The sequence below is a fragment of the Harpia harpyja genome, chromosome Z (assembly GCF_026419915.1).
Source record: "Harpia harpyja isolate bHarHar1 chromosome Z, bHarHar1 primary haplotype, whole genome shotgun sequence".
Taxonomy (NCBI): domain Eukaryota; kingdom Metazoa; phylum Chordata; class Aves; order Accipitriformes; family Accipitridae; genus Harpia; species Harpia harpyja.
The window spans coordinates 6,453,574-6,481,301 of NC_068969.1; the positions used below are offsets into that span (position 1 = coordinate 6,453,574).

General features: G+C 65.1%; 3 protein-coding genes across 5 annotated transcripts in view; 2 read left to right on the top strand and 1 right to left on the bottom strand.

The window, feature by feature from the left end:
* Positions 1–20,302, top strand: part of CACNA2D2 (calcium voltage-gated channel auxiliary subunit alpha2delta 2) — a 226,119-nt gene extending 205,817 nt beyond the window's left edge. The window contains exons 9-40 of one of the 3 annotated variants that reach the window (XR_008233640.1): positions 536–586; positions 759–858; positions 1,693–1,851; positions 2,351–2,458; positions 3,184–3,262; positions 3,468–3,517; positions 4,491–4,580; positions 4,753–4,821; positions 5,265–5,339; positions 5,809–5,883; positions 6,057–6,128; positions 6,449–6,520; positions 6,698–6,759; positions 8,750–8,826; positions 10,048–10,068; positions 12,412–12,472; positions 14,904–15,001; positions 15,201–15,291; positions 15,429–15,491; positions 15,613–15,716; positions 15,802–15,900; positions 15,995–16,089; positions 16,375–16,422; positions 16,813–16,884; positions 17,052–17,204; positions 17,314–17,366; positions 17,473–17,528; positions 17,633–17,756; positions 18,318–18,427; positions 18,645–18,733; positions 19,366–19,959; positions 20,209–20,292. Coding sequence is in view for 2 of the 3 variants with exons in the window: in XM_052778011.1 (XP_052633971.1) it covers positions 536–586; positions 759–858; positions 1,693–1,851; positions 2,351–2,458; positions 3,184–3,262; positions 3,468–3,517; positions 4,491–4,580; positions 4,753–4,821; positions 5,265–5,339; positions 5,809–5,883; positions 6,057–6,128; positions 6,449–6,520; positions 6,698–6,759; positions 8,750–8,826; positions 10,048–10,068; positions 12,412–12,472; positions 14,904–15,001; positions 15,201–15,291; positions 15,429–15,491; positions 15,613–15,716; positions 15,802–15,900; positions 15,995–16,089; positions 16,375–16,422; positions 16,813–16,884; positions 17,052–17,204; positions 17,314–17,366; positions 17,473–17,528; positions 17,633–17,756; positions 18,318–18,427; positions 18,645–18,733; positions 19,366–19,494 (2,605 nt within the window). In the remaining variant the exon portion in view is untranslated. Of the gene's footprint in view, positions 1–535; positions 587–758; positions 859–1,692; positions 1,852–2,350; positions 2,459–3,183; positions 3,263–3,467; positions 3,518–4,490; positions 4,581–4,752; positions 4,822–5,264; positions 5,340–5,808; positions 5,884–6,056; positions 6,129–6,448; positions 6,521–6,697; positions 6,760–8,749; positions 8,827–10,047; positions 10,069–12,411; positions 12,473–14,903; positions 15,002–15,200; positions 15,292–15,428; positions 15,492–15,612; positions 15,717–15,801; positions 15,901–15,994; positions 16,090–16,374; positions 16,423–16,812; positions 16,885–17,051; positions 17,205–17,313; positions 17,367–17,472; positions 17,529–17,632; positions 17,757–18,317; positions 18,428–18,644; positions 18,734–19,365 lie in introns of all 3 variants that reach the window. The other 2 variants (XM_052778011.1, XM_052778012.1) reach the window with 2 other exon arrangements.
* Positions 20,303–22,362: 2,060 nt separating this feature from the next.
* Positions 22,363–25,234, top strand: TMEM115 (transmembrane protein 115). The gene is made up of 2 exons (XM_052778256.1): positions 22,363–23,250; positions 23,999–25,234. The coding sequence occupies exons 1-2, from the start codon at positions 22,397–22,399 to the stop codon at positions 24,198–24,200; spliced, it is 1,056 nt and encodes a 351-aa protein (XP_052634216.1). The 5' UTR covers positions 22,363–22,396; the 3' UTR covers positions 24,201–25,234.
* Positions 25,235–25,451: 217 nt separating this feature from the next.
* LOC128137377 (transmembrane reductase CYB561D2) lies at positions 25,452–27,590 on the bottom strand. The gene is made up of 3 exons (XM_052778257.1): positions 27,434–27,590; positions 27,309–27,346; positions 25,452–27,039 (listed from the first exon to the last, which is right to left on the bottom strand). Exons 1-3 carry the CDS (start codon positions 27,558–27,560, stop codon positions 26,536–26,538), a joined length of 669 nt encoding a protein of 222 aa, XP_052634217.1. The 5' UTR covers positions 27,561–27,590; the 3' UTR covers positions 25,452–26,535.
* Positions 27,591–27,728: the final 138 nt, after the last annotated feature.

Consider the following 27,728-nt stretch of genomic DNA (forward strand, 5'->3'; position numbering starts at 1 on the left):
CCAGCTCTGTCCCACGCAGGATGGCACAGCAGGACCGGGAGCAGGACCATGTGCTTTGAGGGGCGAGGAAGGGTTCCCTAATTGTTTTCAGGGGGGGAGGATTTACGTAGTAGTATTATTTTTCCTCCTCGTAGCTAAAAATAACCTAATCAGCCTGGCCTTTGAAGCTACCAGGGGGGTAAATAGCATCTTAATATGGATGTGTGTGTCAGCATAATCAGCGCGCAGAAAAGGGCCTGCGATGATGGAAGAGTTTAGCATTTAGAGCTCATTAGGCTGATACGGTACCGAGCGGCGGGTCGCTGGCGGACTGCCGTGCCGCGCCGTGCCGCATCCTTGCCTCCACTCGCCCGCCACCGCCTCGTCCCTGCTCCTCGCTCCGGGGTCACCGCAGCCATGGGTGCATGGGCACTCTTGGCACAGCTCCCCGGCCGCCCGTGCTGTGGCAGAGCTTTGCTCTTGGGCTTCACCCAGCAGGGTCGGGGTCCCCCCCCGAAATGAGTCAACCCCGCTGACCCCCCTCTGCACCCCGCAGGTACATCCAAGGTGCCTCCTCCCCAAAGGACATGGTCATCATCGTGGACGTGTGAGTACATGGTGGGGGGCTGTGGCCAGGCTGAGCCAGGCCAGGACGGTGGCACAGCTCGCCGGGGTGCCGCTGTCCACCGGTGGCCGTGGGGAAGCTGCGTGGGACAGCGCTGGCAGGGAGCCCTGTGCCCCCTCGCTGCCGAGCCCCCAGCATCCCTCTCTTCTGCCAGGAGCGGCAGCGTGAGCGGCCTTACCCTCAAGCTGATGAAGACCTCGGTCTATGAGATGCTGGACACCCTCTCGGACGATGACTATGTCAACGTGGCCTCGGTGAGTGCTGCGGGGCGGGCGGCAGGGCTGTACCCCTGGGCAGCTCCCAGTTCCCCACTATGGGAGCCCTTTGCCCCCAGACCCACCTGGCCAGGGACTCTGCAGAGCGAGAAATGCCATTTTTTTTAATTCTTAACCACCCACCTGCCCATAAGTAAGGAAACGGCTGCTCAGGGCTTGGCTGTACGTGGTGGTGAACGAAAGCTGCCCCAATCATGGGGCGTTTGGCAGAGATGCTCCCGGGGCGATCCCAACCAGCCACCTCCTGTCTGTCACCAGCTAGTGACATCATGCCCTCCACGGCGTTGTCACCAGCCCGTGACCTCACGCAGCACTGTGGCCGTGCCACCGCATCTGTGCATCGCTGGGCGCCCAGCCCATGCCGGCCCTCCCCTGTCTGGCCGCAAGCACGCCGGCACTAATTAACGTGTCTGGCCTGGCTCCGTTAGCTGGATCGCTGCTCCTCTAATGAATGGGCCCTATTGCCAGCAAATGAAGCCGTAAGTGAGAGGCAGCACCTGCTCCCACTGCCAGCATGGTGCGGTGCGGCACGGCACGCCTGCTTGCACAAGCCCGGGGGGTCCTGCAGAAGCGAGGGTGCGGGCGAGCCCTGTGCTGGCAGCACCCACTGCTGGCACCTGTGCTGGGTGGCTCGGTGCTGGATTTGGCCCAAGCTAAGCCCCGGTCTCAGCATCGGCCATCCCTGGGACGTGGGACATGGGATGCTCTGGCTGCCTCTCACCCATGGGAGCTGAGCGTGGTGGGTGCTTTGTACCTGCCGGGGCTGCCCCCATCCCCGTTCTGCAACCCACTCCCCTCCCTTTTGCCTCCCAGTTCAATGAGAAGGCGAAGCCAGTGTCGTGCTTCAAGCACCTGGTGCAGGCCAACATCCGGAACAAGAAGGTCTTCAAGGAGGACGTGCAGGGGATGGTGGCCAAGGGCACAACCGACTACAAGGCTGGCTTTGAGTACGCCTTTGACCAGCTGCAGAACGTGAGCTGGGGACTGGGCTGTGGGCTGGGGAGGGCAGAGTGCCCCTGTGGGTGCTGGGGGCGATGGGAGAGCTCCGAGCACCCGGCTGCTGCCCCGTGCCTGGGGCTTCGGCATGCAGAGGGCTCCTTGTCTTCCTTTGCAATGCCAGGGGGGACATCCTACCCCCCGGCATGCTGTAGCTGAGGTTTTGCTGGAGCCGCTGCCCCTCCGGGTTATTAAAAGTTAGCAGGGCTGGGCAGAGGGGGCTGGATCCAGCCGGACACCGTGCCAGAGGCAAAATAAAGATGAATGGTGCTATTGGGTGCCGAGCGGCAGTAGCCACATCATTTCCAAGCAGACAGTGTCCCTTCTCCTGCCCATTCACGCCGGCCACCTCACCCAGGAGAAACAGGCCAGGAAACAAGATGGGTCGGGGCCAGCCCTCCTGGCCACATCCAGCCCCGCGCCTGGCACCGCTCGTTCCGGGTCCGGCCTCAGGCGCCGTCTCTCTGCCCCGCAGTCCAACATCACGCGTGCCAACTGCAACAAGATGATCATGATGTTCACGGACGGCGGCGAGGACCGGGTGCAGGACGTCTTTGAGAAGTACAACTGGCCCAATAAGACGGTGAGGGGCTGTGGGTCCGTGTGCCGGGCTGGGGCCGCTCGCCGGGGAGGGAGACAGCTGCTCCAGCTCTGTTGCCGGCTTCCGCCTCATTTGCCTCATCATCATCCTCCTTCCCCGACAGCCTGCTCCTGCACCGAGCCACTGCCCTGGTAATGGGATGGCTGACACACCGGTGCCCTTTATAGCCAGCTCCCACCTTGGTGTGCAGGAGGCATGGGACCGAGCGGGCTGCCAGGGAGGGGATGGGGCTGGTGGGCTCCCTGAACGCCCGCCCCGAGGGGAGCACACCCCAAGCATGGCGACAGGGCTGCTGGTGGGCAGATGAACTGGCAGGAGGGTCCTCATTGCCACCCAGGAACTGGAGCCCTGTGGGGTGAGGGGGTTCTGGTCCAAACAGGACCCTCAGAGAGCACAGACCCCTCTGGGTGCAGTGATGGCCCAGCATAAGGACCCTTGGAGTAGGTGGCCTAGGCCAACACAGTGATGCTGGGGAACAGGACTGGCCAGGGCCACGCGAGGAGAGAGGGGCTCCCTTGCTGCCAGCACAGCCAGCATTCGCAGGAGCCACCTTCTGCCCGCCTGCGCTTGGCCGCGGGCAGCTTGGTCTGCGGGCCATGGCAGGCAATGCCACAGTGTCCCCGGGGAGGTTGCCATCAGCCGGCAGTGCCGGGTGTGGAAGACCAGGGTGCCCAGCGGACGGTCCTCACCGCCATGCTTTGCCACAGGTGCGGGTCTTCACCTTCTCCGTCGGGCAGCACAACTACGACGTGACCCCGCTGCAGTGGATGGCCTGCGCCAACAAAGGTGAGTGGGGCTGGCACCTGGCAGGCATGGGAGGCTGCAGGGTGCCGGGCTCACCCCTCACGTGGGGGCTAGCTCTGGTGCTCTGGTGTGTGCTGCTGCCAGCAAGGTGCTGGCTGCAACCCTGGAGGACTGGACAGCGGGACAGCCAAACTGCCAGACAGGCAGAGAGCCAGCTCTCCAGCTGCCTCTGTTTTGTTTTTCCAAGGTTACTACTTCGAAATCCCCTCCATCGGCGCCATCCGCATCAACACGCAGGTACGGCAGGGTGCCGGCAGGCAGGGTGCCGGCAGACAGGCAGCGCTGCCCGCCTGGCAGCCGCAGGCAGAGCTGCCCTCCGGGGTGCCCTGCCTGGGGGTGTGCTCAGGCAGCCCCAGCCCCGCTGCAGAGAGCCCAAAGGCCAGCGGCGAGTGTGGCGATGAGCTGGGGAGCCGAGCCAAGCTCTTAGGCAGGCCTCGTGCTATTGAAATAAGTAATTCCTCTTCTGCAGCTCCCCATGGACCTGCTGTCTTTTGAGTGACTAATTATGAAACATCAGGCGTTAATCAGCACAGAGCAGAGCTGAGCGCAGGCAGGGAGCAAGCGCGAGCCGGGAGCAAGTGCAGGCAGGGCCAACCCCAGCACCACCCTGTTCGGCAGAGCCAGGCTTGTCCGCCCCACACCCCATCCCTCTGCCCCTTTTATTTATCAGATGCACACGAGGTGCCGTGGTGGGCAGGTGACAGGGGTCCCCGAGCAGGGCAGCCCCTCGGGGCAGGGCTGGCATCGTGGCACAGGGGCTGCCCCCCCGCCCAGAGGTCTGCCTTGGCAAGGTGAGCCAGGATAAGGGAAACCTGCCTGGGAGAAGATCCCGAAAGGCTGGCAGTGGCAGCCAGGGAGACAGCAGCGACGTGGTCGAGGTGTGATGGAGCAAGCCTGGCCATGGGGATGGCTGGGAGCTGGGGGGGGCTGTGGCTGGCGCTGCCTGGTGAGCCCCTGCCCTGCCTGTGCATGGCTGATGGTGAGCAGCACCTTGTTTGCATCTCAACAGTCCTGTTCAGTTCTCAGCTGGAGCTGTTATCCTCAGGTTTGGTAGCTGCCAAGCCCTGTCCCCTAGCCCAGCCTGCAGCTGGAGACCGGCACCAAGCACCCTGTTAATAATCTCTGGGACGTGCATGGGGACAGGATTGTCACTAGGTTGGAGCAGGGAGGCATCTGGCTCCCATGTCACGTCCATGCTGTGTCCTTGCAGGAGTACCTGGACGTGCTGGGCAGACCCATGGTCCTGGCAGGGAACCGAGCCAAGCAGGTTCAGTGGACCAACGTCTACCAGGATGCCCTGGTAAGGATGCCCAGCCCCAGGGTGCGGGTGGGGACATTGGCCCCAGGGTCCCGCACAGCACATGCCCCCATCTCCCTTGCCAGGCGGGGTAACCCCCCTCTGCTACCCACCCCTGGCTCCGGGTCCTGGGGCAGGCAAGGGGCCGTGGGACACCCTTCTGTGCTTTGTGCAGGGGCTGGGCCTGGTGGTGACGGGCACGCTGCCGGTGTTCAACCTGACGGAGGACAGCAGTGACAGGAAGGTAGGAGACTGTGGCTGCCACCACCCTGGCTGCACTGGGACCCCCGGTGTGGGGCCATGGCAGGGTGGGGAGGGTGCCCAGATGCTGGGTGCATGGCTACGGGGAGGGGGGCACTGGCATCCCTGGGGTGCTGCCTGCTCTGCACTCCCTCCCTGGGGTGAGACTAGGGGTGACTGCCATCCCCAGGACCTAAAATGGCCTTGGCTGGCTCTCCCAGTTCAATGGGGACAGCTGGCAGCTGTAATTCCCTGGGGGGTGTAGTGTCCCATGGAGGGCTGCTGGGGGGCTGGCACATCCCACCCTGTGCCCTTGCGCTGTCCGGATCCGACCCACACATCCCCGGAGGGAGAAGAGGTCCATCCTCCTGTTGCCCCGTCCCCGTGCTGGCGGTGGCGGGTGACAGCCTTGCTCCCACCTGCCTCCTTCCCCGCTCTTCCTTCCAGAACCAGCTCATCCTGGGCGTGATGGGGATCGACGTGGCTCTCAACGACATCAAGAGGCTGACGCCGCGTTACAACGTGCGTGGGGTCCCCTTCCCCTCCATCCCTGCCCTGCGCTGCCCGAGCCCAATGTGGGAGCCTGCTGCAGGGAGCCCTGAGCTGTGTCCCCAGCACCCTGTAGCACCTCCAGCAGTGCTGGCGGTAGCAGGGTGCAGAAGCCGTGATTGCAGGCAGGGACCGGGGCAGGCAGGTGGGTAGGGATCAGAGCTGGGTGATGCTCTGGGACCCAGAGCAGAGACGATACCCTTGCAGGGTCAGCGGGGAATAAACCTTATCAGCCTGGGGGAAGGGGCAGCAGGCAAAATCGAGAGCCAGGGTGAGAGATGCTGTTGACCTGACAATAGTGATAGATGGATAGAAAAGGCTGAGCCCCGGGGCCGGTGTGGGGCGAGCTCTGCCTGCAGAGGTGAGGGTGATCACACTGGCATAGCACGGCATGCCGCAGAGCCACCTGGCCGGCCTCATCCCTCCTCCTGTCCTCCTGCAGCTGGGGGCAAACGGTTACGTCTTCGCCATCGACCTGAACGGCTACGTCCTGCTGCACCCCAACCTGCAGCCCCAGGTGAGGAGGGACCCGTTGGGGTGGCAGCAGCGGGGGTTAGCCAGGCCCTGTGGGACCTGCAGCTTCACGGGGTTGTTAGGAGCCAATTGTGGGAACTGTGACGAATTTGTCTGGACTCAGCGGCAGTTGCAGGAGCCCCGAGCCCTTCCCCAGCTCTCCCTTTCTGCCTGCAGATCATCAATTTCCGTGAGCCGGTGACGCTGGACTTCCTGGATGCTGAGCTGGAGGATGAGAACAAGGAGGAGGTGGGCAGACCCGGGGACAGCTTTTGGGGTACAGGTTGCCTCCCCCCCCCCAGATCTGCAGTTGCAAAGGGCACTCAGCCCCGCCAGCCTGCCCTGGGGAGCACCTTGTCCTACGGGCCCCAGCACAGCTCCCGTGGGGCTGCGGTGGGGACAGGAGCTGGGTCACTGTCCCCTGGGTGCCAGCATGATGAGGGGCCCCCAGGCTGCTCATCCCTCACCCCTGCACTCCACGGGTCCCCAGTGCCACCCCACTGGGGTGAGTGCCTGCTGGCCTGTGGCTGGGCTCTGTGGCCCTCAGTTGCCTCCTCCATGTCCCCCAGATCCGGAGAAGCATGATTGATGGGAATGACGGGCAGAGGTTCATCAAGACCCTCATCAAGTCCCTGGATGAGGTAACATTGCAGGGGAAGGGGGTCACGGCTGAAACGAGGGCCGTGCTGAGCGCCCAGCCCCAGCGGGAGGGAGTGAGGGGCTGTGTCCGGCACCGGACTCGGAGCCAGGGTGCCGTGTCACCGTGCCGGCAGGGTCCTGGCACCGCGGAGGCCTGACTGGCTCCCTCTGACCCACAGCAATACATCGACGAGGTGTTCAGGACCTACACGTGGGCCCCCATCAAAAGCACCAACTACAGGTGAGCGGCGCTGCTGGCGCACCCGCACTCATCCAGCATCGGCCGGACCCGCACCAGCACAGGGCTGCGGTCTTGTGCCTGCAGCTCGGGAGGTCCCCGAGGCTGTCAGGAATGTGTCCCATGGGCTGCAGGGTTGCAAATGTGCCATCACATCATTGCACACAGCCGGCGTTGCTATAGAGGGCACTCCCAAAAGTGCTGCCTGCCAGTATTTGGCACTACAGAGCTGGGCCACGGTCCCCAGGGCTTGGGACAGGCTGCAGGGCTGGTGTGCAAGGTGCTGGACAAGGGACAGCCCTGCCACCACCTGCCTGCACAGCCAGGGGCTCACACAGGTCTCTGCCTGCTCCGGGTTGGGTGACGGAGACGTGCGCCCACCCTGCGACACAGGCAGTGGCTGCAGAGGCCGAGGAGAGCTAAGCTTCCCTCTGCATTTATCACCCAGTTTGGACCAGCAGATGCGTACAAAAGACCCCACCATCATCATGTCCATGCTGTCCAACTCGTGCTGCCTTCATCCTGCGAGGAGCCATGTGGTCCCCCTGCCGCCCAGTGTACCCTCCTCTTCCTCACCACCCAGCTTGGGAGGGGGACTGGCAAGGATCACAGCCACCTCCCAGCACTGCCAGGTGTCCCCCGCACAGCCCTGGTCCTCTCCCCCACGGTGGCACCCCTCCGGAGCCAAGCAGCACTGTGGAGGAGGGGACAATGACACAGAGTGACTCAGCCGTGGCCGGGGCTGTGGGTTGATCTGTAGGGCGAAAGGTGCTGCCGGGGTCCCCGCGCTCCTGCGGCTCCGCGTTGTGGCAGGGATGTTTCCCGGGGTTCCCTGGGACACCATCAGCACAGGGTGCCACCAGCGCTGAACAGAAAAAAGTCACCACCCTCCTCTTGCCACCTGTGGTTTTGGGGTGCCGCCACCTCTGCCTTCTATGCTGGTGTGCCACCACCTCTGCCGTGCTTTTTGGGGTGCCACCACTTTGGCCGTGCTTGCTGGGGTGCCCAGTCTGTGCTGCCAGGTACAGACAGCACTAGCTGGAGGGGTGGCCTGGGGGGCAAGTCCAGGTCCTGGTGGCCCAGGTGCAGGTGTGACATCCGATGAGAGTCAGGAATGTGGCCCGCACCTGCCGATGCTCGCTTATCCCGGGTAGTACCTGGCACAAACACCATCACCAAAAGCCACCGGCTGCTGCAGCCGGCACCCAGGAGCCCAGCTGCCTCTGGCAGCGTGTCCCGTGGGTTCGGCAGCCCCGGCACCACCTCCTGCCACCTCCTTTCCCACCCTCATCTGTGTGCCAGACTCCTGGCTGGTGGATCCCTCTCCTTCGTGGCTCACCAGTAGCCGGTGCCTGTGTAATGGTTGTCTTCGGTCTCTCCTCGCTGGAAGGTTTTGTCCCTTCTTTCAAGGGCTGTGTCTCTTCCCGCCTTCCTCCCTTAGGAGGATGTCACGTCCCTCTTCACGTGCATCTCCCTTGGTTCCCAGGCGGGTGCATCCTGCCCATCTCCGCCCTGGCTGGGCAGGCTTGCCACCTCCTGTGCTTGGGGCTGCCCCTGGGATGGCCCTGGGTGCCACCAGGATGAGCCCAGGTGCTCTGGGGATCACCCTGGGTGCCCTGGGCACAACCATGGGTGCCACCAGGATGGCCACGTGCAACCCAGGATCACCATGGGTGCGCTGGGGACGAAGCTGGCAGCCCTAAGATGGCAGTAGGTGCACTGGGGATGACCCTGGGTGCCACCAGAATGCCCTGGGTACTCCAGGATGACCCTGGGGGCTCTGGAGACAACCCTGGGTGCTCCCAGGACAGCGCTGGGTGCAGTCCCTGGAGAGAAGGATGCAGCGGGCTGTGCGAGAGGCCAGCGGGGCTGCTGCCTGCCATCGGCCGGGGCCGGGTGCTGCCGGGGGGTGCCAGGCAGGGGCTGGGGGCCGGCCGAGGGCTCTGGGTGGGTGTAAAGCCTTACACCGCCTGTCTGCTCTCCCCCTCTGCAGCCTGGGGCTGGTTCTGCCTCCTTACAGCACCTACTACATCCAGGCCAACCTCAGCGACCAGATCCTGCAAGTGAAGTGTAAGTAGCCCCTGGCTTTCCCCGCCACCCTCTCGCACTCCCACTCTCCCCCACGCCGGCCCGCGGCTGTTGGGGGGAGAAACACAGAGCAAAAACTTGCGAAAAGAGATAGGGATCACTGTGAGAGGCAAAAAAAAGAAAGATGAAAACTGAGAGAGGTGCGAGTAGAGGTGAAGGCACAGAGGGAAAGTGAGCTGCCTGCCTGGGGTGCCCCGGGGTGCCAGGGTTTGGTCCTTACGCTTTGCACCCAAAACCCGAGCCCCAGGCTGCAGGCAGGCGCTGCCCGGCGCAGGCAGGGGCTGCACGGCTGCCTGTTCGCCTCCTGGGGACGAGGGATGATGCTGTAGCAGCCAGTTAATTTGCGAGCCTGGGAAAGTTTGCATGGATCTCTTTAATTTCCTTTGGTTTATTACGATTCTTTGGTTTCGGTTTAAGCCATTTATTCTTTTTATGAGTTCGGTTTCGGTTGGTTTCGATTTTTGTTTGGAATTAATCTGTGTACGTGTGTGTTAGCCTGGCCCCCCCTTTCTCTCTCTTTCTCTCTCCCCTGACCCCCGAGCCTTTTTCCCACCACAGGTCCACGCTGCTCCCGGGGACCCCTCTCCCCCGTGAGAGAACCGGACCCTTCCCCTCTCCCCTCCAGTTCCCCCCATTTCTCCCCCTCGGCCGCCCTGGCGGCTCGACCCCGGCCCCGCTCCAGATCCGGCCCCTGCCGCCCCCTCCATCCATCGGCAGGAGCCCCACGTCCCCGCGGGGACGAGGCCAGGCTGTCCCTGTCCCCGGGAGGGGGGCTCCCCCCATCCTCCCCGGCTCTGCCCACCGTGCCGTGCATGCCCCCTAACTCAGTGAGGACATTTCGATATCAAGACTGTTGCAACTGTTTGCTACTGACTCTCATTTTCCTTTGGAGTATTGAATATATATATATATATATTTCTCTAGTTATATCTTTGCATTTTTTTTTTAATTCTTATTTCACTGTGGCCTTTTCTTTTCCTTTTGTTACTGGGTTTTTCTTTTTTTTCTTTTTTTCATGTCGTTTTTTGCAAGAGGTTTCCTTTTGGTATGATTATGATACACAATATTTTTATTCAAACGGCGATTGAATAAAATATTGTTTGTGCCCCCCCTTCCCCCTTTCCACCCAACCCCCTTTTTTTTTGTTTGTTGTTTTTTTGTTTGTTGTTTTTCTTGCTTTCTCTCTATGGTGGATTCACACAGTACCAAACATCAAAATGAAGGGCAAGTATTTTCAGTCTCAGACCACTCACCTTCACCACCCCGTCCCCTGCCCCGTGTCCAGTCCCCCCCCAGCCCCCCTGCTTGCCCATCTCCCTGCCCGTTTGCCACGCCGAACCTGCAAACCGCCACCGACTCGCCCTTCCTCCCTCCTCCTCCTCCTCCTCCTCCTCCTCTCCTCCAGTTCCCCCTTTATTTGAAAGCAACATGTCTTGTTCTGTCCATGAGAGCTTTGTCACGACGATCCCCCACTCCCTCCCCGTGCATCGCTCCCAAACCTGGTTCGATATCGTTCAAGAGCTGATCTCATATGAAACTCTGCCGTTTTCAATCCACGAGGTTTTTTTGTAGCTAGTTTGATACCCCGCTCTTCCTCCCCCCCCCCCGTTCTTGCTCCTCTCCCCCCGCTCGCCTCCTCCGGCTCCTTCTCCCCCTGTCCCGGCTCCTCTGCTTCCTCCTCCCCAAGACAACTCAACCTGAAAGGGATAGGGCTGTGCAGGGAGCGGGGGGCTGCGGGGTGGGCACCCAAAGGTGACGGGGATGGAGGGCAGGTGGGGGACCCAGTCCTCTGCGGCAGTCGCCCTCTGGGACAGGCTTTTTTGGGGAAGCCCCCCCCCCCAAGCAGAAACCCTCGGTGGAGGTGGGGATGGGACCACCCCGGGGTGATGCCAGCCCGCTGCATAGGGGACAGCGGGCCTGGTCCCACAGGGACGTGGGGTGGCTGAGCCCCGGGGTGCCGCGCTGCCTGCCCCCACGGCCGCTCGGTGGCCGTCCCCGCTGCCCCGGGGCCCAGCATGGCACAAAGCCCCCGGCAGCCGCAGCATCCCGGTGCCATCCGTGCTCCCCGGGAGCAGCCGAGTTTGAGCCCAAAGTCCCACCGAGGCAGGTGGGGGATGCCGGGGCCGGTACCCCCCCTGCAGTGGAGCGGGACGTCGCCCATGTGACCCGGGGCAGGATTTGGCCCACATCCCCGCAATGCCTGGCCGTTCGCCGGAGCAGGAGGGGCCCCGTGGAGCCCCAGCTCCCGAGCAGCCCCACGGTGGGCCGGGGGATGCCCTGGCATGCACGGTCCCCGGGGGACCCGCCGCCACGCTCCCTCCTGCACGGCACCCCGCACGGGGCGCCCGCCGGCTGCCTGCCCGGCAGCACCCGCTCCCCGGCACGGGCAGGAGGACGGCTGTGGGGGGCACGGCAGCGTAGGGGAGGACCGGGGGGGGGGGACGGGGCCAGTGGGGAGGTGGAAGTGTCACCCTCAGCCCTGTTCTATCAGCTTTGAGTTGCCTCCTCCCAGCGCCCCTGCAATGGCAATGCTGATGGACCAAGTACGAGTGTTTTGTACTCCTCTTCCTCTTCCTCCTCCTCCTCCTCTTCCTCTCATCGGCTTGTACCCAGCCCCTGCCTACAGCCCTCGGAGAGCAACAGTCCAACCTCTGGCTGTGCCGTGCAATGCACCGGGGGCCGGCGGGAGGGCGAGAGGGTGGCGGTGCCCGCCATGGGGAGGAGGGCCAGTGGCCCCGGAATGTCCCGTAGCACCCCCCCACGCACCCCCTAACCCGGCTCGCCCCCACGAGCCGAACCCCGCGTCCGCCGCCCCTCTGCCGGGGGGGTCCCCGAGAGGCACCCTAAACCCTGCTGGGCTGCGACCCCCCCCCCTTAAAGCAGAGCAAGGTGCCAGGCTGGCGGGCGAGCGTGGGCCCCCGTCCCGTTGGGGTCCCACCGCCCCAGGGAGGGAGGGGGGCCGGCAGCAGAGCCCGGCAGCACATTGCATGGCGCTTTGCTGGGCGGGGAGCCTTTGGTTGGACTGTCCTCGGCAAGGTTCCCCGTTTGGCCATGTCGATGCCTGAAAACTCTTTTTTTTTTTTTTTTTTTTCCTCCCGACAACCAAGTGTTTTGGTGATCCTCCTCCGGCCAGGAGCGCAGCATGCGGTTCCCTGCCCTCGCCCACCAACCCCCCCACCCCACCCTGAGAGAGAGACGCGTCCACGCCCTCCCAAACATGCATATATATACATGTGCGCGCATATATATATGTGTGTGTGTCTCTGTGTGTCCCTGCGTACGCACCACCGGCCGCGCGTACGCAACCGCCCGCCTTCAGCCCGCGACCGAGCAAATTCGAGCCGAGATGGGCAAACCTCTCCCGATTTGGCTATAACTTTCCTTCCCGTGCGGTGCCAGCGACAGCAGAACGGCCTTTTCCTTCCTCTCTTGTTACCAAGAGCAGCAAATGCTTTTTTTTTTGTTGTTGTTGTTCCCTCCCCTCTCTCTCTGTCCGTCTCTCTCCCTCCTGGCCCCCGGCGTCCCCGTCCCCCCTCCCCGCCGGATAACCTTCCCTTTCTGTTGCAGATTTTGAATACCTGCTGCCCAACAGCTTTGAGTCGGAGGGACATGTGTTCATTGCTCCCAGGTAGCTTTGCGTGTGCGCTTGCCGAGGTGTGCATCTGCCCCGGCCCCGCTGCCGACCCCCCCCCAACCATCGCCCCCCATCCTCGCCTCATCGTGCCTTGTCCCCCCCGTCCCCGTTCCCTGTCGCTGTGTGTGTCGTGTGCCCGCTCGGCCAAGGGGGGCTGCCGCCGGGACCCCAGCCCCGCTCCGCCACCCGGTTGCATCCAGCACGGTATATATGCACCCGGTATGGCCCGACCTCTGCGCGTGCATATATAGGTATAGTTTCTGAAAATCCCCCCCACCGAGCAAGGGGCCGGCGGTGGCATCATACAGTCGTGCTGGCTGCGGGGGGGTAGGGAGAAGGAAGGGTAGGTTTCGGCTCAAATTTGGGATGCCCAGGGGGTCTACGGAGGCTGCCAGCCGCAGGCCGCCAACAGGGATGTGAGGACAGTGGAGTGGCCCCGGGACAGACAGACAGACATGTCCCCTCCCCTGGGCCGTGCCACCCAGTCTTGTCACCTAGCAGGGATGAAGGGCCATCCCTCGGCGGGCTGTTCGGGGAGCCCCATGGCTCTGCCAGCACGCTGCCCTACCCACTGCTGCAGTGCAACCTCTGACCAGCCCTAATTAACATTACCAGCTAATCACCTATGTACTTACACATCGTTATAACAGCTAAATGCCCCATTAGATGTTTTATCATTGCAGTTCTTGGGGACTGCAGCAGGTCGAGGCCACAGCGCAGCCGCCTGTGCCACCTGCAGGTACCCCCCTACCCTCCCTGCCTACAGCAGCCATCGCTCGCTTACACTAATTCTGGGTAAACCAGCCCAAAACGTGCAGTTATTGTGCAGCCACGGCTTTTTGGGTGGGACTTGGTCCCCAGGCAATGCACGGGACAGTGGGGGTGAGGTCTGGGAAAACATGGGAGCCAAAGCGGGAGCATTAATGAGAAACAGAAAAACCTTGTTACTAAAAAATTGTCCCATAAACGTGCTAAGGGAATAGATACGGAGGTGATGTCTGAGCCCGAGGCCCAAGGAGTGGGTCTGCCCCCCGACTGCCCCGCTCGGGCTGCGGTGATGGGGTCAGCATCCAGCATGGGTCTCTGCGGCTGGTGTAGCCGGAGAAAAAAGCAGGCTGTGAAAATGGGGGCGAGCCCTTCAGTGCCCCCCAAAGCGGCTCTGGGAGCACCCTCCCTGCGATGGGTGCCAGCTCGGCACGAGCGGGCAGCAGGGAGGTGCTACGTGCCGGAGGGGTGCCCGGCACCCAGGGCGACTGTATGATCTGCCGTCGGCGCTGCTGTGCCCACGGGCCACTGGAAATTTTCAGAAACCGTATATCCCCCGTCCCCCGTGGGTGTGTGAGTACCTGTATCTGTGCGTGTCGGTGTAGATATTTAGGTGGCTGCTCCCTCAGAGCAGGGGGCGGGGGGCCAGGCTGGACTGGCCGGGGTGCCCCAGCTTTTTCGGCTGCCCCATGGACATGCTCCCTGCCACCCTCTGCTCCGGCATTTGTCCTCTCGACAAGTTTTTGGCAGAGTCAGGAGCTTGGCGGAGGAGACGTGAGCAAGGGGAGCCCTCAGCCCCCCGGCGCTGCCCGCAGCCACACCACTGAGGCTGGGAGGCTCTCAGCACCCCGGGGTGGCACTAACCCGTGCCATCCGGTTAGAGCCTCGCGGTGACCGACAGGGTTACGGCTGTCCCCGGCATCGGCGGGGCTGGGGCTCTGCACTCAGGGTGGTCCCAGACCGGAGCGGGGACGCGGCACCCCCCGCGGTGCCCGTCCCAGGAGGGGCTCAGGGCCAGCGATGCCGGCGGGCAAGCGCCCGTCTCCGCCGGCTGGGCCTCACCCAGCACCTAACTATCTACGCAAAGGGTACAGATACGGCTGCCGAGTGCCTGCGTGGTGCCACCGGCGCAGCCGCGGGGACTCTGGAGGCAAACCCCCGCTTGCACCCGCAGCAGAGCTCCTGCTCCCCAGGGTGCCGCAGGGGCAGGGCAGGGGGGGCACGGCGGCACCCGCCTGGCCCCGCAGGTAAGTACGGTGGCAGAGGCACCCAGTCCCACTAGTAGCCCCACCAGTACGGGGAGAGACAGGCTCAGGGTTGTACCACTCTGGGCAAACTGGGATCCGTCAAACCTGGCCCTGGCAGAGGTGACGGCACCTCGGTGCCCGTGGCAGTGACGGACCCGGTGGCCGGCGTGACGGCCAAGCCAGCGGGTGCTGCAGGCAGCGGAGGCTGGGTGCCGGGCAGTCTGCAGAGATGCCCGCAGCCGGCTGCCTCGGCAGGGTGACACTCACGAGAGCGGTGGCACGTCACCACCGTCGTGTCCCCCGGCAAGCCGGCATGCTGGCAGCACAGCCAGCGCCCGCCCCGCCGTCCCGGGGAGAACTGACCTTGCCTTTTCCATCCTCGCGAACGACAAACCTTGTCCCCCAAACCCCAGAGAGTATTGCAAAGACCTCGACTTGTCGGATAACAACACCGAGTTCCTGGAAAACTTTATTGCCCTCATGGAAAAGGTGACCCCAGACTCCAAGCAGTGTGAGTAGCTGCGGGGGGCTGGCGGGGGGGCTGGTGGGGAGGTCTAGGGGTACGGGGGAGATGGGGCAGGGGGTGAAGTATGCCGGGGTTGGGTTCCTGGGAGCTGCTGCAGAGTGGGTGCCAGGACAGGGCAGGGGGGCGCAGGGGGCCCCTACGGGGCCAGCCCTCACCTCCTCCTCCTCTCCATCTTCCCCCCAAGGTGACAATTTCCTCCTGCACAACCTGATCCTGGACACGGGCATCACGCAGCAGCTGGTGGAGCGGGTCTGGAAGGACCAGGACCTCAACACGTAGGTAGAGGCAAGGTGGCCCAGAACGGGCAGCGCTGGCTGGGGACAGAGGGGGATTGGGACAGGCTATGGGGACGGGGCCAGGGGCAGAGCAAAACCCCACTGATGCCCAGCATGCCCAGCCTCTCTCCTTGCAGGTACAGCCTCTTGGCCGTCTTCGCAGCCACTGATGGGGGCATCACCCGCGTCTTCCCTAACAAGTGAGTGTCTGGCAGGTGCATGTGTGTCTGGCCCCACGTGGTGACACGTCTGCTCCTGTGGGGCCATCTCGAGTGGGACTGGAGCCGAGTGACAGTCATGGCCATGGCTGCTCCCTGCCAGGGCTGCAGACGACTGGGAGGAGGAACCGGAGCCCTTCAACGCCAGCTTCTACCGGAGGAGCCTGGACAACAAGGGCTACATCTTCAAGCCGCCCTACCGGGACGGTGGGTGCCGGCTTGGGGTGACGGGGGGTGGCACGGGCTGCCGCTGGCCCCACATGTCCCCTGATGCCACCCCTGCCCTCTGCAGCCGGCTACCGGGGGCTGGACCTGGAGAACAACACCATCGGGATCCTGGTGAGCACCGCCGTGGAGCTCAGCATCGGGGGCAAGACACTGAAGCCAGCAGGTAGGCAGGGGGCTGGGTGCCCCGCCGCCAGGCTGGGGGGGTCCCCGTCATCCCCCCCCGCGCCGGGGCTCACCCCATCTCCCCACTGCCCCAGTGGTGGGGGTGAAGCTGGACCTGGAAGCCTGGGCTGAGAAGTTCAAAGTGCTGGCGAGCAACCGGACCGACCGCGACCAGCTGGGTGCCCGCCGGGTACGTCCCCCGAGGCTCCTGCGGCGCTGGCACGGCATGGGGACGGGGACGGGGACAGGGAGGGAGCTCTGCTTGCTGGGGACGTGACTGGGGCACTGCCGGGACATGGTGCCTGTGGCCCCGTTGGGCTTGTGCCTCCCACGCAGCCCTGCCCGTCACCCTGTTCAGGGAGCCTGTCCCCCGAACCCCAAACCCCCTGGCATGTCCCCTCCTGGCCAGGAGGACAGCTCTGGCAGGGAGGATGGTCCTGCTAACCTGTCCCTCTGCCCTGGTTTCGGTTGACAGTGCGACCCCTCGACCAGCTGCGAGATGGACTGTGAGGCCAACAACAAGGTGGGTGGTGGGCAGGGGTGGGGGCAGCAGGGGACAGCTGGGAGGGCTCCTCGTCCCCTGCCTGCCCTGCCTGTGCTGTCCGGGTGAGTGCACCCACCCTGTCCCCCAGCTGCTCCCATTGCTCAGCCAGCCCCTGACCCCGCTCGCAGGGACGAAGCCCTGGGGTTGCCCCCTGGACTCTGGACACCCCCCCCCAGGGGGCTGTTAAACCCCCCAGGGTGGGTGGTTGTTCCTGCTCCCTGTACCCGAGATGCTCCTGAGCGGCCCCCAGGCTTGGGGACGCCGGGCTGGCCCCCCCTGGCCTGACTGCCCATCAGCCCCCCCGCCCTGCCTGTCCTGCCTTGCCCTGGGCATGGCCAGGGGGTGGGTGACACTGCTGTCCTTCCCCAGGACCTCATCTGCGTCCTCATCGATGACGGGGGCTTCCTGGTGCTTTCCAACCAGGAGGACCACTGGTACCAGGTGAGCGTTGCCCGTGTTGCAGCTCTCCTGGGCGTGGGATGCCAGCGGAGAGCTGAGACCTGTGAGCTCGTGTCACGGGTGGCATGACACGGCCCCGCTTGAGTCCCCGCCGGGGCAGACACAGGGTGAGGTGGTGTTTGGGTGCAGACTCGGTGTCCCCATCCCAGGTGGGCAAGTTCTTCAGCGAGGTGGACGCCAACCTGATGTCCGCCCTCTACAACAACTCCTTCTACACCCGCAAGGAGTCCTACGATTTCCAGTCCGTCTGCGCCCCTGAAGCCCAGAGCAACACAGGCGCTGCGCCCCGCGGCGTCTTCGTGGTGAGCGCCTGCGGGCACGGTGGCCGCCAGGCGGTCCGGGAGCTCGGGGACCCGCGGGGTGTCCCCAGCACAGGGACCCGCTGGCTCACTGCCCCCTCTTTGCCCACAGCCCACCGTGGCCGATCTCCTGAACCTTGCCTGGTGGACCTCAGCTGCAGCCTGGTGAGTCCTGCCGCGTCCCCTCCCCAGGGCCGTTTCCATCGGGGGGTGACGCCGGCGCGTCCCCCGGGGCTGGGACAGCTGACGTGGCCATGCTCTCCTTCCCCAGGTCCCTCTTCCAGCAGTTCCTGTACGGCCTCACCTACAGCAGCTGGTTCCAGACGGGTGAGTCCTCGGGGAGCCCTGGGCTGGGGGCGGGCAGGGGACGTGGCGGGGGCACGGGGCGGGGGGGTCCGTGGCCCCTGGCCCACGGCGCTGTGCCGGCGCAGAGGAGGTGGCGGGGGACAGCATGGAAGCCAGGGAGACGAGCTGCATCATGAAACAGACGCAGTACTACTTCAGCACCGTCAATGCCACCTACAACGCCATCATCGACTGCGGCAACTGCTCCAGGTGGGTCCGTCCCCACCGTCCCACCAGCTGGGCAGGGTTGGGGGCACCCTCCTAGGCTGTCTTTGCCAGGACCCCCGTGCAGCTGCCTGCACGGGGGCGATGGGAGATGCCGTGCAGCGCTCAGGGGGGCTGTGGTACCCCGACAGGGGGGACAGGGAGCAGCGGGTAGTGTCCCCTTGGGCCGTGGGGTGATGGTGACATCCCCAGGGCTCCTCCAGGTGGGACCGAGCCCTGCAAGCCCATCGCTGCCAGTTCCCTGGGCAGCCCCTCAGCATGGGGACAGGGTTGGAGATGGGGATGGGGATGGGGGTGAGGATGGGGATAGATGGAGATGAGATGGGGATGGAGATGGAGATGGGCATGGGGATCGGGATGGGGATGGGGATAGATGGAGCTGAGATGGGGATGGAGATGGAGATGGGCATGGGGATGGGGATGGGGATGGGGACACCCCACCTGCTCAGCCTCCTCGGAGCCACCCACCAGTGGGGCTGGAACCAGGGGCCAGGGGGGAATTGGGGCACAGGGTAACCGGGGTCCCCACTGCCGTCACGCCCCCAGGCTCTTCCACGCGCAGAGGCTGGCCAACACCAACCTGCTCTTCGTGGTGGCCGACAAGCCCCTCTGCAGCCAGTGCGAGTCCGTCAAGCTGCTGCAGGCGGAGGTAAGAGGTATCCTTTGGTGGTCCGGCTGCGTCCCCCCCGGGATGTGGTGGCAGGGGGGTGAGGGGACAGGTGGGGGTTGCGGGGCTGGGTGGGGAGGCTGGGAGCTGCAGGGTCAGGTGGGGGTAGAGGGAGCCAGCCCATGGCCCGAGGGGCTGGGGGTGGCCATGGGGCACCCCACGTGCCCCCATCGCCTTGTCCCCGGTGGTTTCCTTGACCTGCGAAGCCCCCCCGAGGGACCCCAACCAGTGTGAGCTGGTGGACAGGCCCCGCTACCGGAAAGGCCCCCACATCTGCTTCGACTACAATGCAACAGTACGTGGGGTGCAGGGGGACGCAGGGGGGAGCGGAGCCTCAGGGGAGGGTCCCCAGGGGAGGGATGGGGGCAGCCCCCTGGGGGGGGGGGGGAGACCCAAGGAGTGTCCCCAGGGGAGCAGAGCTGTGGGGTGCCCCCCTGGGGGGAATTAGGTCAGTGTGTTCCCCCTGAGGTGGGGAGTGGACCTTGAGGAAGCAGTGCCGTGGGGTACCCCGTTGTGGGGGGAGCAGAGCCGTGGGGGGATTCCCGGGGAGCAGTGCCATGGGGGGACCCCCATGATGGAGGTTTGGAGCCATGGGGGGACCCCCATGATGGAGGTTTGGAGCCATGGGAGGACTTGGGGGGTCAAGAGCCTTGGGGTGCCCCCCTGGGGGGATACGAGCCATGGGGGGTCCCTAGTGGAGTGGTGCCATGGGGTGCCCTCCTGGGGGGGGGGGGGAGTGGGGTCCCAGGGGGAGCAGCACCATGGGGTGCCCCCAGGGGAGCAGAGCCATGGGGGGTCCCAGGGCAGAAGGTGCAGCAGGGCTGCAGGGGGGTGCCGGGTGCCCCTGCCAGGGCGGTGGGTGCCTTAGCGGTACAGAGGCACCGCGGAAGGTGCCTCATGGCCCCTCTCCCTTTGCCCCCCCCCCAGGAAGATACCTCAGACTGCGGCCGAGGGGCTTCCTTCACCCCCTCCCTGGGGGTCCTGCTCTCCCTGCAGCTGCTGCTCCTCTACTCCAGCGCCAGCTGGCACCCGCTGCCCCCGGCCGCCTGCCTTTAGCCCCCCCGGCCGCCCCCGCCAGCTCTCTTTTCTTTCAAGCTCCATCTCCATCCCCCTCCCCAGCCCGGTGGAGCGGGAGCGACGTCCGCTCCGCCGCCTCGGGGACCCCCGCGATGCCACCCCGTGCTCCCCGCCGGCCGCAGCCAAAGAAGAGTTGGGGTGCGGGCAGGGGCTCCCCAGCAGAGCGGGGACCGGGTTGGTGCCCCCCGACGTCGCGCCCTCCCGGCCGCTCGGACTCGGAAAGTGGTGTCGGTGCCCTCCACCCGTGACCCCCCCATCCACCTCGCCTATTTTTTTAGCCTGAAGATTTTAAAGCAGATCTTTCTACATCGAGTTTCCGACATTTTCGCCTGGAGACCGGCGGTGTTTATTGTCAGCAACGAGGACACGTGGAAAAAAAAAGGGGGGAAAAAAAGGAAAAAAAAAAAAAAAAAAAAGAAAAAAGGACTTGACTTGACTGTGCGGGTCAGTATTATTTGTTCCAGCGGGTACCGGCCCCCCGGGCGTGCGGGGCAGACGGCGGCTCCAGCATCCCTGTGGGCTCGGGGCCGGCTGCGGGCAGGGGCGGAGGTGGGGGGCAGCGACCGTCGCCTGCGCCAGGGTGGGATGGAGGCCTGGGCTCAGCCGCTCTCGTGTGTTCTTGGGCACAGATACTGGGGTGAAAAGGAGGGGAAAAAAAAAAAAAACGTATTTTGTTTCTTTTCCGTTCTGCAGATCACTGTGAAATCCTGCCCGCCCAGCCCCTGCGGCCGCCCTCGCCCCGGCAGCCCTGCCAAAGAAACCGCGCCGGCCCGGGGAACGTGCCCCATGTGCCTCCCAGTGGGTCACGCCACGTGCCCTGCGGCCCAGGGAACGTGCCGCACGTCCCCGAGCGGGACGTGGAGCAGGAGGTGCCGCATGTCCCCAGAAGGGACATGCCAGGCCCCCCCCGTGCCCGTTCCTCGGGGCACCGGCGTGGGGGCTGCCGGCCGGCGGCGGCGGCGAGGGGAGCTGCGCCCTGGGTGCTGCTGAGGTCCCGGCGGGGGGCACCCAGCATGGCGGGGGGCGGGAGGTGTCCCTGCAGCGGGGCGCCCCGAGGTGCTGGGGGTCACACCGGGGTGCTCGGGTGGGGGTGTCGTCCCCCCAGCCAAAACGCTGGGTGCCGAGGAGGCGGGCGGAGTGGCTGCTCAGCCCCAGCACCCCGCCGCACCCCGCCGCACCCCGCCGCACCCCGCCCCACCCCGCCGCACCCCGCCACCCCAGCCAGGAGAGGTGCCGTGGGGCTGGGGGGGGGGGGGCCCAGCACAGGGTGCAGGGTGCCCGGCTGTGACACCCCGGGGTGCTGCGGTGCAGGGGGTGCCGTACCCACTACTCACGCCCCCCCCTCCCGCTCCCGGCAGCCCTGGGGACCCTCACCCCCCGGGGGACCCCGCTCAGAGCCACCCCATCAACCGGGGCCGGGGGAGCCCCCTCGGCACGGCCACCCCGGGGGGGGGGCTGGGGAGGGCGCCAGGCACTAATTAGTGCTGGGGTTAATTAATGGTCATTCTGCTTGTAGCTTTTTCAGTGTGTGTTTGGTTACTGTCTCTGGGAACCGTGTTTGAACAGATGGCTCTGTGTTACCGGGAGTGTGTGTACTTCTGTAGTCTAGTTAGGTGCTCTGCCAGAAAACCACCACTATACATACCTATAAATATATACATATATAGTCTATTTTAAGTTAAAAACCAATGAGACGAAGGGGCGGCGTGGCCCCGGGCCCCCCCGTCCTGCCGGGGTCGCGTCCTGCCCTGTCCCCACCTGAAGGCTTCTCTCTGCTCATTCAAAGGCGTTGGGTTTTTAATTGATTTTCTTTAATTTATTTTTAATTTCTTTGGGTTTTAATTTTTTTTTTTTGTACAGAAGAGTTGGAAAACTTCAAAAACCAACAAAAAGACAATTTGTAAGATATCGTGCGTGTGACTCCTTGTAAAATATTTTCAAATGGTTTATTACAGAGACTCAGTTATTAAATAATGTTCATATTTTCACTTCACAGGCGGTGGCTGCGTCATTGCCCGGGTACGTGGGCAGGGCCGGGGGGGCACGGCACGGGGTGGGGGGGGGGAGCGGGCAGGATATCGGGGTGCTCCTGCCAGCCGGGCCGCTGCCTTCACACCTGCCTGCACCGCTGCTGTGAGGCTGGTGGGCAGGGACGTGGGCAGGGGTGCAGGCAGGGATACGGGCAGAGCTGCGGGTTCACAGACACCCACTCGCTGCACAGGAGGGGCTGTGGGGCAGCAGGGGCTCAGCCCCCCCCCGGGCTCCCCCGTGTCCCTGTGTCCCCTCAGGACTGTCCCCTGTGGCACATCCCCCGCTCCATGCCTGTGTCCTCCTCTGTCTGTGTCCCCAAATCCACGTCTCCCCGTCCTGTGGGCCCCGTGGCCCCGAGTGCCCGGCCCACCCGTGTCCGTGCGTGTGTGCGTCTGTGTGTGTGTCCCTGGGTTTGTGCCCCCCGTGTCCACGTCCCCGTGACTGCCCCCCTCATGCCCCCATGACTGTGTTCCCCCACCCCTCTCCTACGCCTGTGTGCCCCCTCCACGTCCCCCCCGTGTCCGTGTCCCCCCGTGCCCGTGTCCCCCCGTGCCCCCCCCGCCCAACGTGGCCGGCAGCCGCGGCCGGACTACGTGTCCCGACGTGCATCGCGGCGGGACCCCGGCCCCGCCCCCCGGGGACCGGCCCCGCCCCTTCCCCCTTTCCCGAGCGCCGCGCATGCGCAGAGCCGCTGTTTGTCCGCGCCCGGCCTGGCCCAGCAGCGGGGCCGAACGCGGCCTGGCCTGCGGCGGCGGCGGCGCCTGGAGGGGCCCGGGCCTGGTCGGGGGCTGAGCGGGGCCCGGCGGGCGGGCGGGCGGGGAGGGAGGGGAGGGAGGGGGGGGGGCCGAAGATGCGGCGGTACCTGCCGGTGGCCCGGCAGCACTTCCTGGCGGCGCTGGCCGGCACCAGCGTGGTGGTGAAGTCGCTGAGCGCCGCCGTCCTCCTCCTCTACCTGCTCTCCTTCGGCCTGGACACGGCCTACGGCCTGGGGGTGACCCCCGGCTACCTCCTGCCCCCCAACTTCTGGGTCTGGACGCTGCTGACGCACGGGCTGGTGGAGGAGCGGGCCTGGGGCCTGGCGGCCAGCCTGGCCACGCTGGGGGCGGCCGGCCGGCTGCTGGAGCCCCTCTGGGGTGCCCTGGAGCTGCTGGTCTTCTTCACGGTGGTGAACGTCTCGGTGGGGCTCCTGGGGGCCCTCGCCTACTTCCTCACCTACGTGGCCTCCTTCCACCTCGCCTACCTGTTCACCGTCCGCATCCACGGCGGGCTGGGCTTCCTCGGGGGAGTCTTGGTGGCCCTCAAGCAGACGATGGGGGACAGCACCGTCCTGAAGGTGCCCCAGGTCAGAATGAAGGCTGTCCCCATGCTCCTGCTCCTTCTCCTGGCTCTGCTGCGGCTCGCCGCCCTCGTCAAGAGCAATGTACTGGCCTCGTACGGCTTCGGGCTCCTCTCCGGCTGGGTCTATCTCCGTTTCTACCAGCGGCACAGTAGAGGCCGCGGAGACATGTCCGACCACTTCGCCTTCGCCACTTTCTTCCCCGAGATCCTGCAGCCCGTGGTGGGTCTGGTGGCCAACCTGGTGCACGGCATCCTGGTGAAGGTGAAGGTCTGCCGCAAGACGGTCAAACGCTACGACGTGGGTGCCCCGTCGTCCATCACCATCAGCCTGCCGGGGACGGACCCCCAGGACGCCGAGAGGAGAAGGTACCGCTTGCCCTGCTCCCGCGGGGATCACGTTTATGGGCGGCGAGGGTCGGGTTTAAAATCCAAACGAGGAGGAGTGGGGAGATTTGGGTGCTGGGTGCTAAGGGGGGGGCCTTCTCCAGGGGGTCTGCTGGGGGTGCCCTCCCTGCCACAGAGATGGTGAGGACATTTCGGGGGGGCTGGTGGGATGTTGTCCCGCTCTTCCAAATGCAGAGCGGCAGTGGAGGTGCAGGCGAGGAGCGGGGAGATCTTGGGGAAGGGGCAGGCGGGGTTGGGGGACAGCGGCTGCCTGGGGGGGTGCCAGCCCCCTGCTCGTGGCAGCCCTGCACCCATTCATCCTGGCGCAGGGGAAGGCAGTGAGTCAGGCCCGTGCCCCAGCCTTCCCACACGCCCGGCGTTGGCCTTCCCGACTCCCAGCAGAAAAGTTTGGACAAGGCATTGGCACTCCACTTTCCCCTGCCCCGTTTTACGCCTTTATTCCGCCATTCCCGGAGCAGCCCGCGTAATGTCTGACAGCCTCTGAGCGCACCACGTGGCATGAAAACTGCCTGTGGTCTCGGAGCGTGAGTGGGTTTCTGTGGGGCAGTCCCAGGCACTCCGGGTCATCTCTAGCGCTGCCGAATCCACCCTCTCTTGCCGGGAAGAAGCCAGGGATGGGCTTGCACAGCGCCCCATGGGGCAGAGCTGTTAACCCCTGCCCTGCCCGTCGGACCCGGGGTTAACCCACCCGTCTGCCCTTGTCCCGCAGGCAGCTGGCCCTGAAGGCCCTGAATGAGCGGCTGAAGCGCGTGGAAGACCAGTCGGCCTGGCCTAGCATGGAGGACGACGACGAGGAGGCGGCGGCGGCGAAGGCCGACAGCCCGCTGCTGCCCGACCCCGGTGCGGCCAGCAAGGGTGCCAGCCAGGAGTCCAACCTCATCACCTTCCAGGATGCCCCATCCCAGCTGTGACCAGCCGACACACCGCCCCCCTTCCCCACCCCGTCTCCGTCGGAGAGCTGCTAACCCCCCTCGTGTCCCCCCCCACAGCCGGGACACTCGGCAGGGAGCCGGGACTCCTCCCGCGGCAGAGGCAGGGGGGCTACCTCATTCCAATGCTTTGTTGCCGCTCGTGGCCAGCGCCGGGCACCCAGGACGCCGTCACCGCAAGGATGGGCGTTCTTCAAGCCGCTCCCCTTGGCGCAGGGCAGGTCATGGATGTTGGCACCGGCAGCTGTTCTGGGAGGGGGACGTGGGGCTGATCCCTGCCCCGAGGCCACTGCGCTTGCCCACGTGGGAGCAAAGTCAGCAGCGCTTCCTCGCTTCTCCTCTGCGCTGGGGGTTGCCCAGAGCGCTCAACACTTACTTCCTCCTTTCTGAAGGTAGTTTTGTCCCTAACCGAGAGAACGGGAAGGCTGGCGGGTTTCTTTTCCGAATCCCTTTCCTGTGGGGAGCCTCCTCCCGCCCTGGCAGGAGCTCTCCGTGACTGGTGAGAGGTTTGCCAGGCGGGGGGAGAGGCTGCTGGGCAGGAGGGGGCCAGCCAGCCCCTCATGGCAGTGGTCCGACACCACCAGCTCTGGGCTTTGGGGGGGGGGGGGGGGTTCTCTCCTCCTCCCTCTCCCACCCCTGAAGCCAGACCTGCAAGGAGCCGGTGCCCTTGGCTGCTCCCTGCCTAATCCGTTTGTCAGATTACACTAGAAGCTGTAATTAATTTTTACGGTGGGGCTCTCGCCGCTTCCTCCAGCAGCAGGTTTTCTTTCCTGCAGGTAGAATACGGGCTCCCCCTTCTCTTTTCCCTCCCTCTGTGTTGATGGGCTTTTTTGTTTTCTGGATGGAGAGGATGCTCCCTGCGACAGCCTCCTCGCAGCTCCTGATCCCCCGGGCGGTCCCTGGCCTGGGACACGGGTCGATGGTGTTGTGATTATTTTTTTAAAGGACCACACGAGAAGGTTTTGTCAACTGGGAAAAACACAGACGTTTCAGTATCAATAAAGAGTTCTTTGAAAGAGTTGGCTCCCGCGGCAGAGGGCGGGGGGCCAGGCACAGGGCAGCCCCCAGGGGCTCCTGCACAGGAGCCTGGGGAGGGGGTTTCTTCCCTGAGAGCTCCCAGCAGGTTGGGAGAGACCCTTTGCAAGCAGGAGGTGGGAAATCTGCAGGGGGAGGGGGTGTCTGCCTGCACCCCAAAAGCCCCCCACCCCGGGCAGTAAAGAGACCTTGTTGCACTGTAGCTGCCTGAAATCTTTATTGAATAAAAGCTCTGGATACAGAGGAATTTCCCAGCCCAGGAGCCGCTCCCAGCTCTCCAGCCCTGCCGAGAGCAGGATACCCACTGAGGAGGAGCCATGGGGCTGCTGCGGCAGACGGAGCCCCGCAGTGCCCGGCTGCCCCGACGGCGGGTGGGCTGGAAGGAAGGCTGTTGCGCCAGTGAGGCGAGAAGGTTCCTTTCTGCCTTCCCAAGGACTCATCCCCCAGGCCTGCGCTGAGCCCTGCTCCTCCCGTGCTCGCGCTGTTCCCTGTGCCCCGCAGAGGGACAAAACAGGCCTTCACAGGCTGCCGGTTTGTGGCCCAGCTCACTAATTTGCTCTGTGAAATGACCCCACCTCCTGCCAGGCTGAAGCTTCGCTGTCCCAGCCTGCGGGAAGGATTTGTGCGTGGAGGTTGGTGCCCAGATCCGCGGCCATCGGGCAGGGCTGACCGCACTGGTCCCAGGGAGCCCCCGGGTCCCTGCGCGGGGCTGCGCCGTGGGGACACGAGTGCCGCTGTCCCATTGCATCCTCTTTGGGTGCTGCCACCCTACTTCAGCCCTCCCCTGGCTGAAGCCACAACCGTACCCTGCGTTTTTACTGGCCAAGCTGCCTTCGTGGCAGGAGAGGCAGTGCAGTGCCCGCTGCAGCCTCCCGGGCAAGCAGGGACTCCCTGCCCTCCTCACCAGGAATGTGTCAGCTCCTGTCCTGCCTGCTCCGAAGCAGCGCTGGGTGATAGGGGAAGGGAAAAGGAGCAGGAATCCTGAGTGAACCCTCCGGTTCCCAGCACTGAGCACCAAGCTGCCGTGGGGACCAGCAGCTTTACCTGTGCTGGGAAACATCCCCACCAAGGCAGGCATGAGGCAGGCAGCTCCTGCCCGCTCGGCGTCACGCACATCATAGCTGCTCCCCGGGGACAAGACACTACAGACAATCCGGGACTAACGAGAGACGAGTAGGTAGAAACCGAGTTCTGAGGAGACCCTACGCGAGCCGGGGGGCTGCGAGGGGGAGCCCTGGCCTTGCTGGCTCGCGCAGGGGAAGTTCAGATCTATGCCAGGCCCTCAGTGCTGGCTCCGCTTGCGGTACAGGTAAGCGTTGCTCACCTGGTTCATGATAACCAGGCTGGTGAGAAGGGGACACAGCATGGCGAGGTACCAGGAGACGCCGGTCACCGAGGCGGTGAACCACAGGGAGCACATGCCCAGCATCAGGCTGGCGCAGCCCAGCAGGTAGCCCACCAGCCCCGAGGTCGCGTGGTACAGCTTGAGCTTGGCCAGCGTCCAGTTCTTCATCAGCTTGGGGTAGAGCAGCAGCAGCCCCCCCGCGCACTGCCCGCCGGCGTACAGCACGGTCAGCAGCCCCGTCAGGCCGTGCCAGGTGACGAAGTGGGCTTTGCCGTTCAGGTGCTTGTTGTAGGCGATGAGGCCCAGCCCCAGGAGGGCGCAGAGGAGGGCCAGCAGCTGGAGGGCCCAGTGCACCCGCACTTTGACTTTGCGGGAGAAGTTGCGGAGCAGCGAGGTCTCCGGGGAGAATATCAGCAGGGCTTCCGTCATCAGGAACGAGAACTGGGAGACAGAGGGCAGGGGGGGGGATTGGCACCGGCCGCCCCCACCCCTCCGCCGTGGCCGGGGACGGAACAGGCAGCGGGTCGGCGTCTCCCGGGGCTCAGCCTCCCGCCACCGGCGGGAAGCGGAGGGGCCTCATCCTCTGCGCCGGGCGCTCTCCGCCAGCTGGGCCCCCTCCTCTCCCCGGGGGGAGCTGCCCGCGGGGGGGACGGGGGCAGCGCGGGGAGCTGGCCGGAAACCGGAGCGGGAGGGGGGGCGGCGGGACTTACCGCGAGGGCCATGAGCAGCGGGTGCCAGGAGAAGAGGCCTGCAAGGGAAGGGCAGGCGATGAGGTGAGCTGAGGAGAGGCCCGCCCGCCCGCCCCCCCGGCCCCGCTCCCGGTCCCGGCACTCACTGGATCCGGGCCGCGCCAGCACGGCCACGGCGGTGGGGAAGCCCAGCGCCACGAGGTGGGCGGCGGCGCCGGCGGCGGCGCGCAGCGAGCGGTACAGCCGGGACTCGGTCTCGGCCGTCAGGGCCATGGCGGCCGGGGAGGGGGTTGTTACCGCCGCCGCCGCCGCCGCGGAGACGGGCAGGCCGGGGCGCGGCCCCCGATTGGGGGAGGTGAGCTGCCCGTCCCCACTAGGGCCCGCCTCTTCCGCGCCGCGCCTCCGCTGAATGGGTGGGCGGCGCTGTCGCTCAGAGCGAGA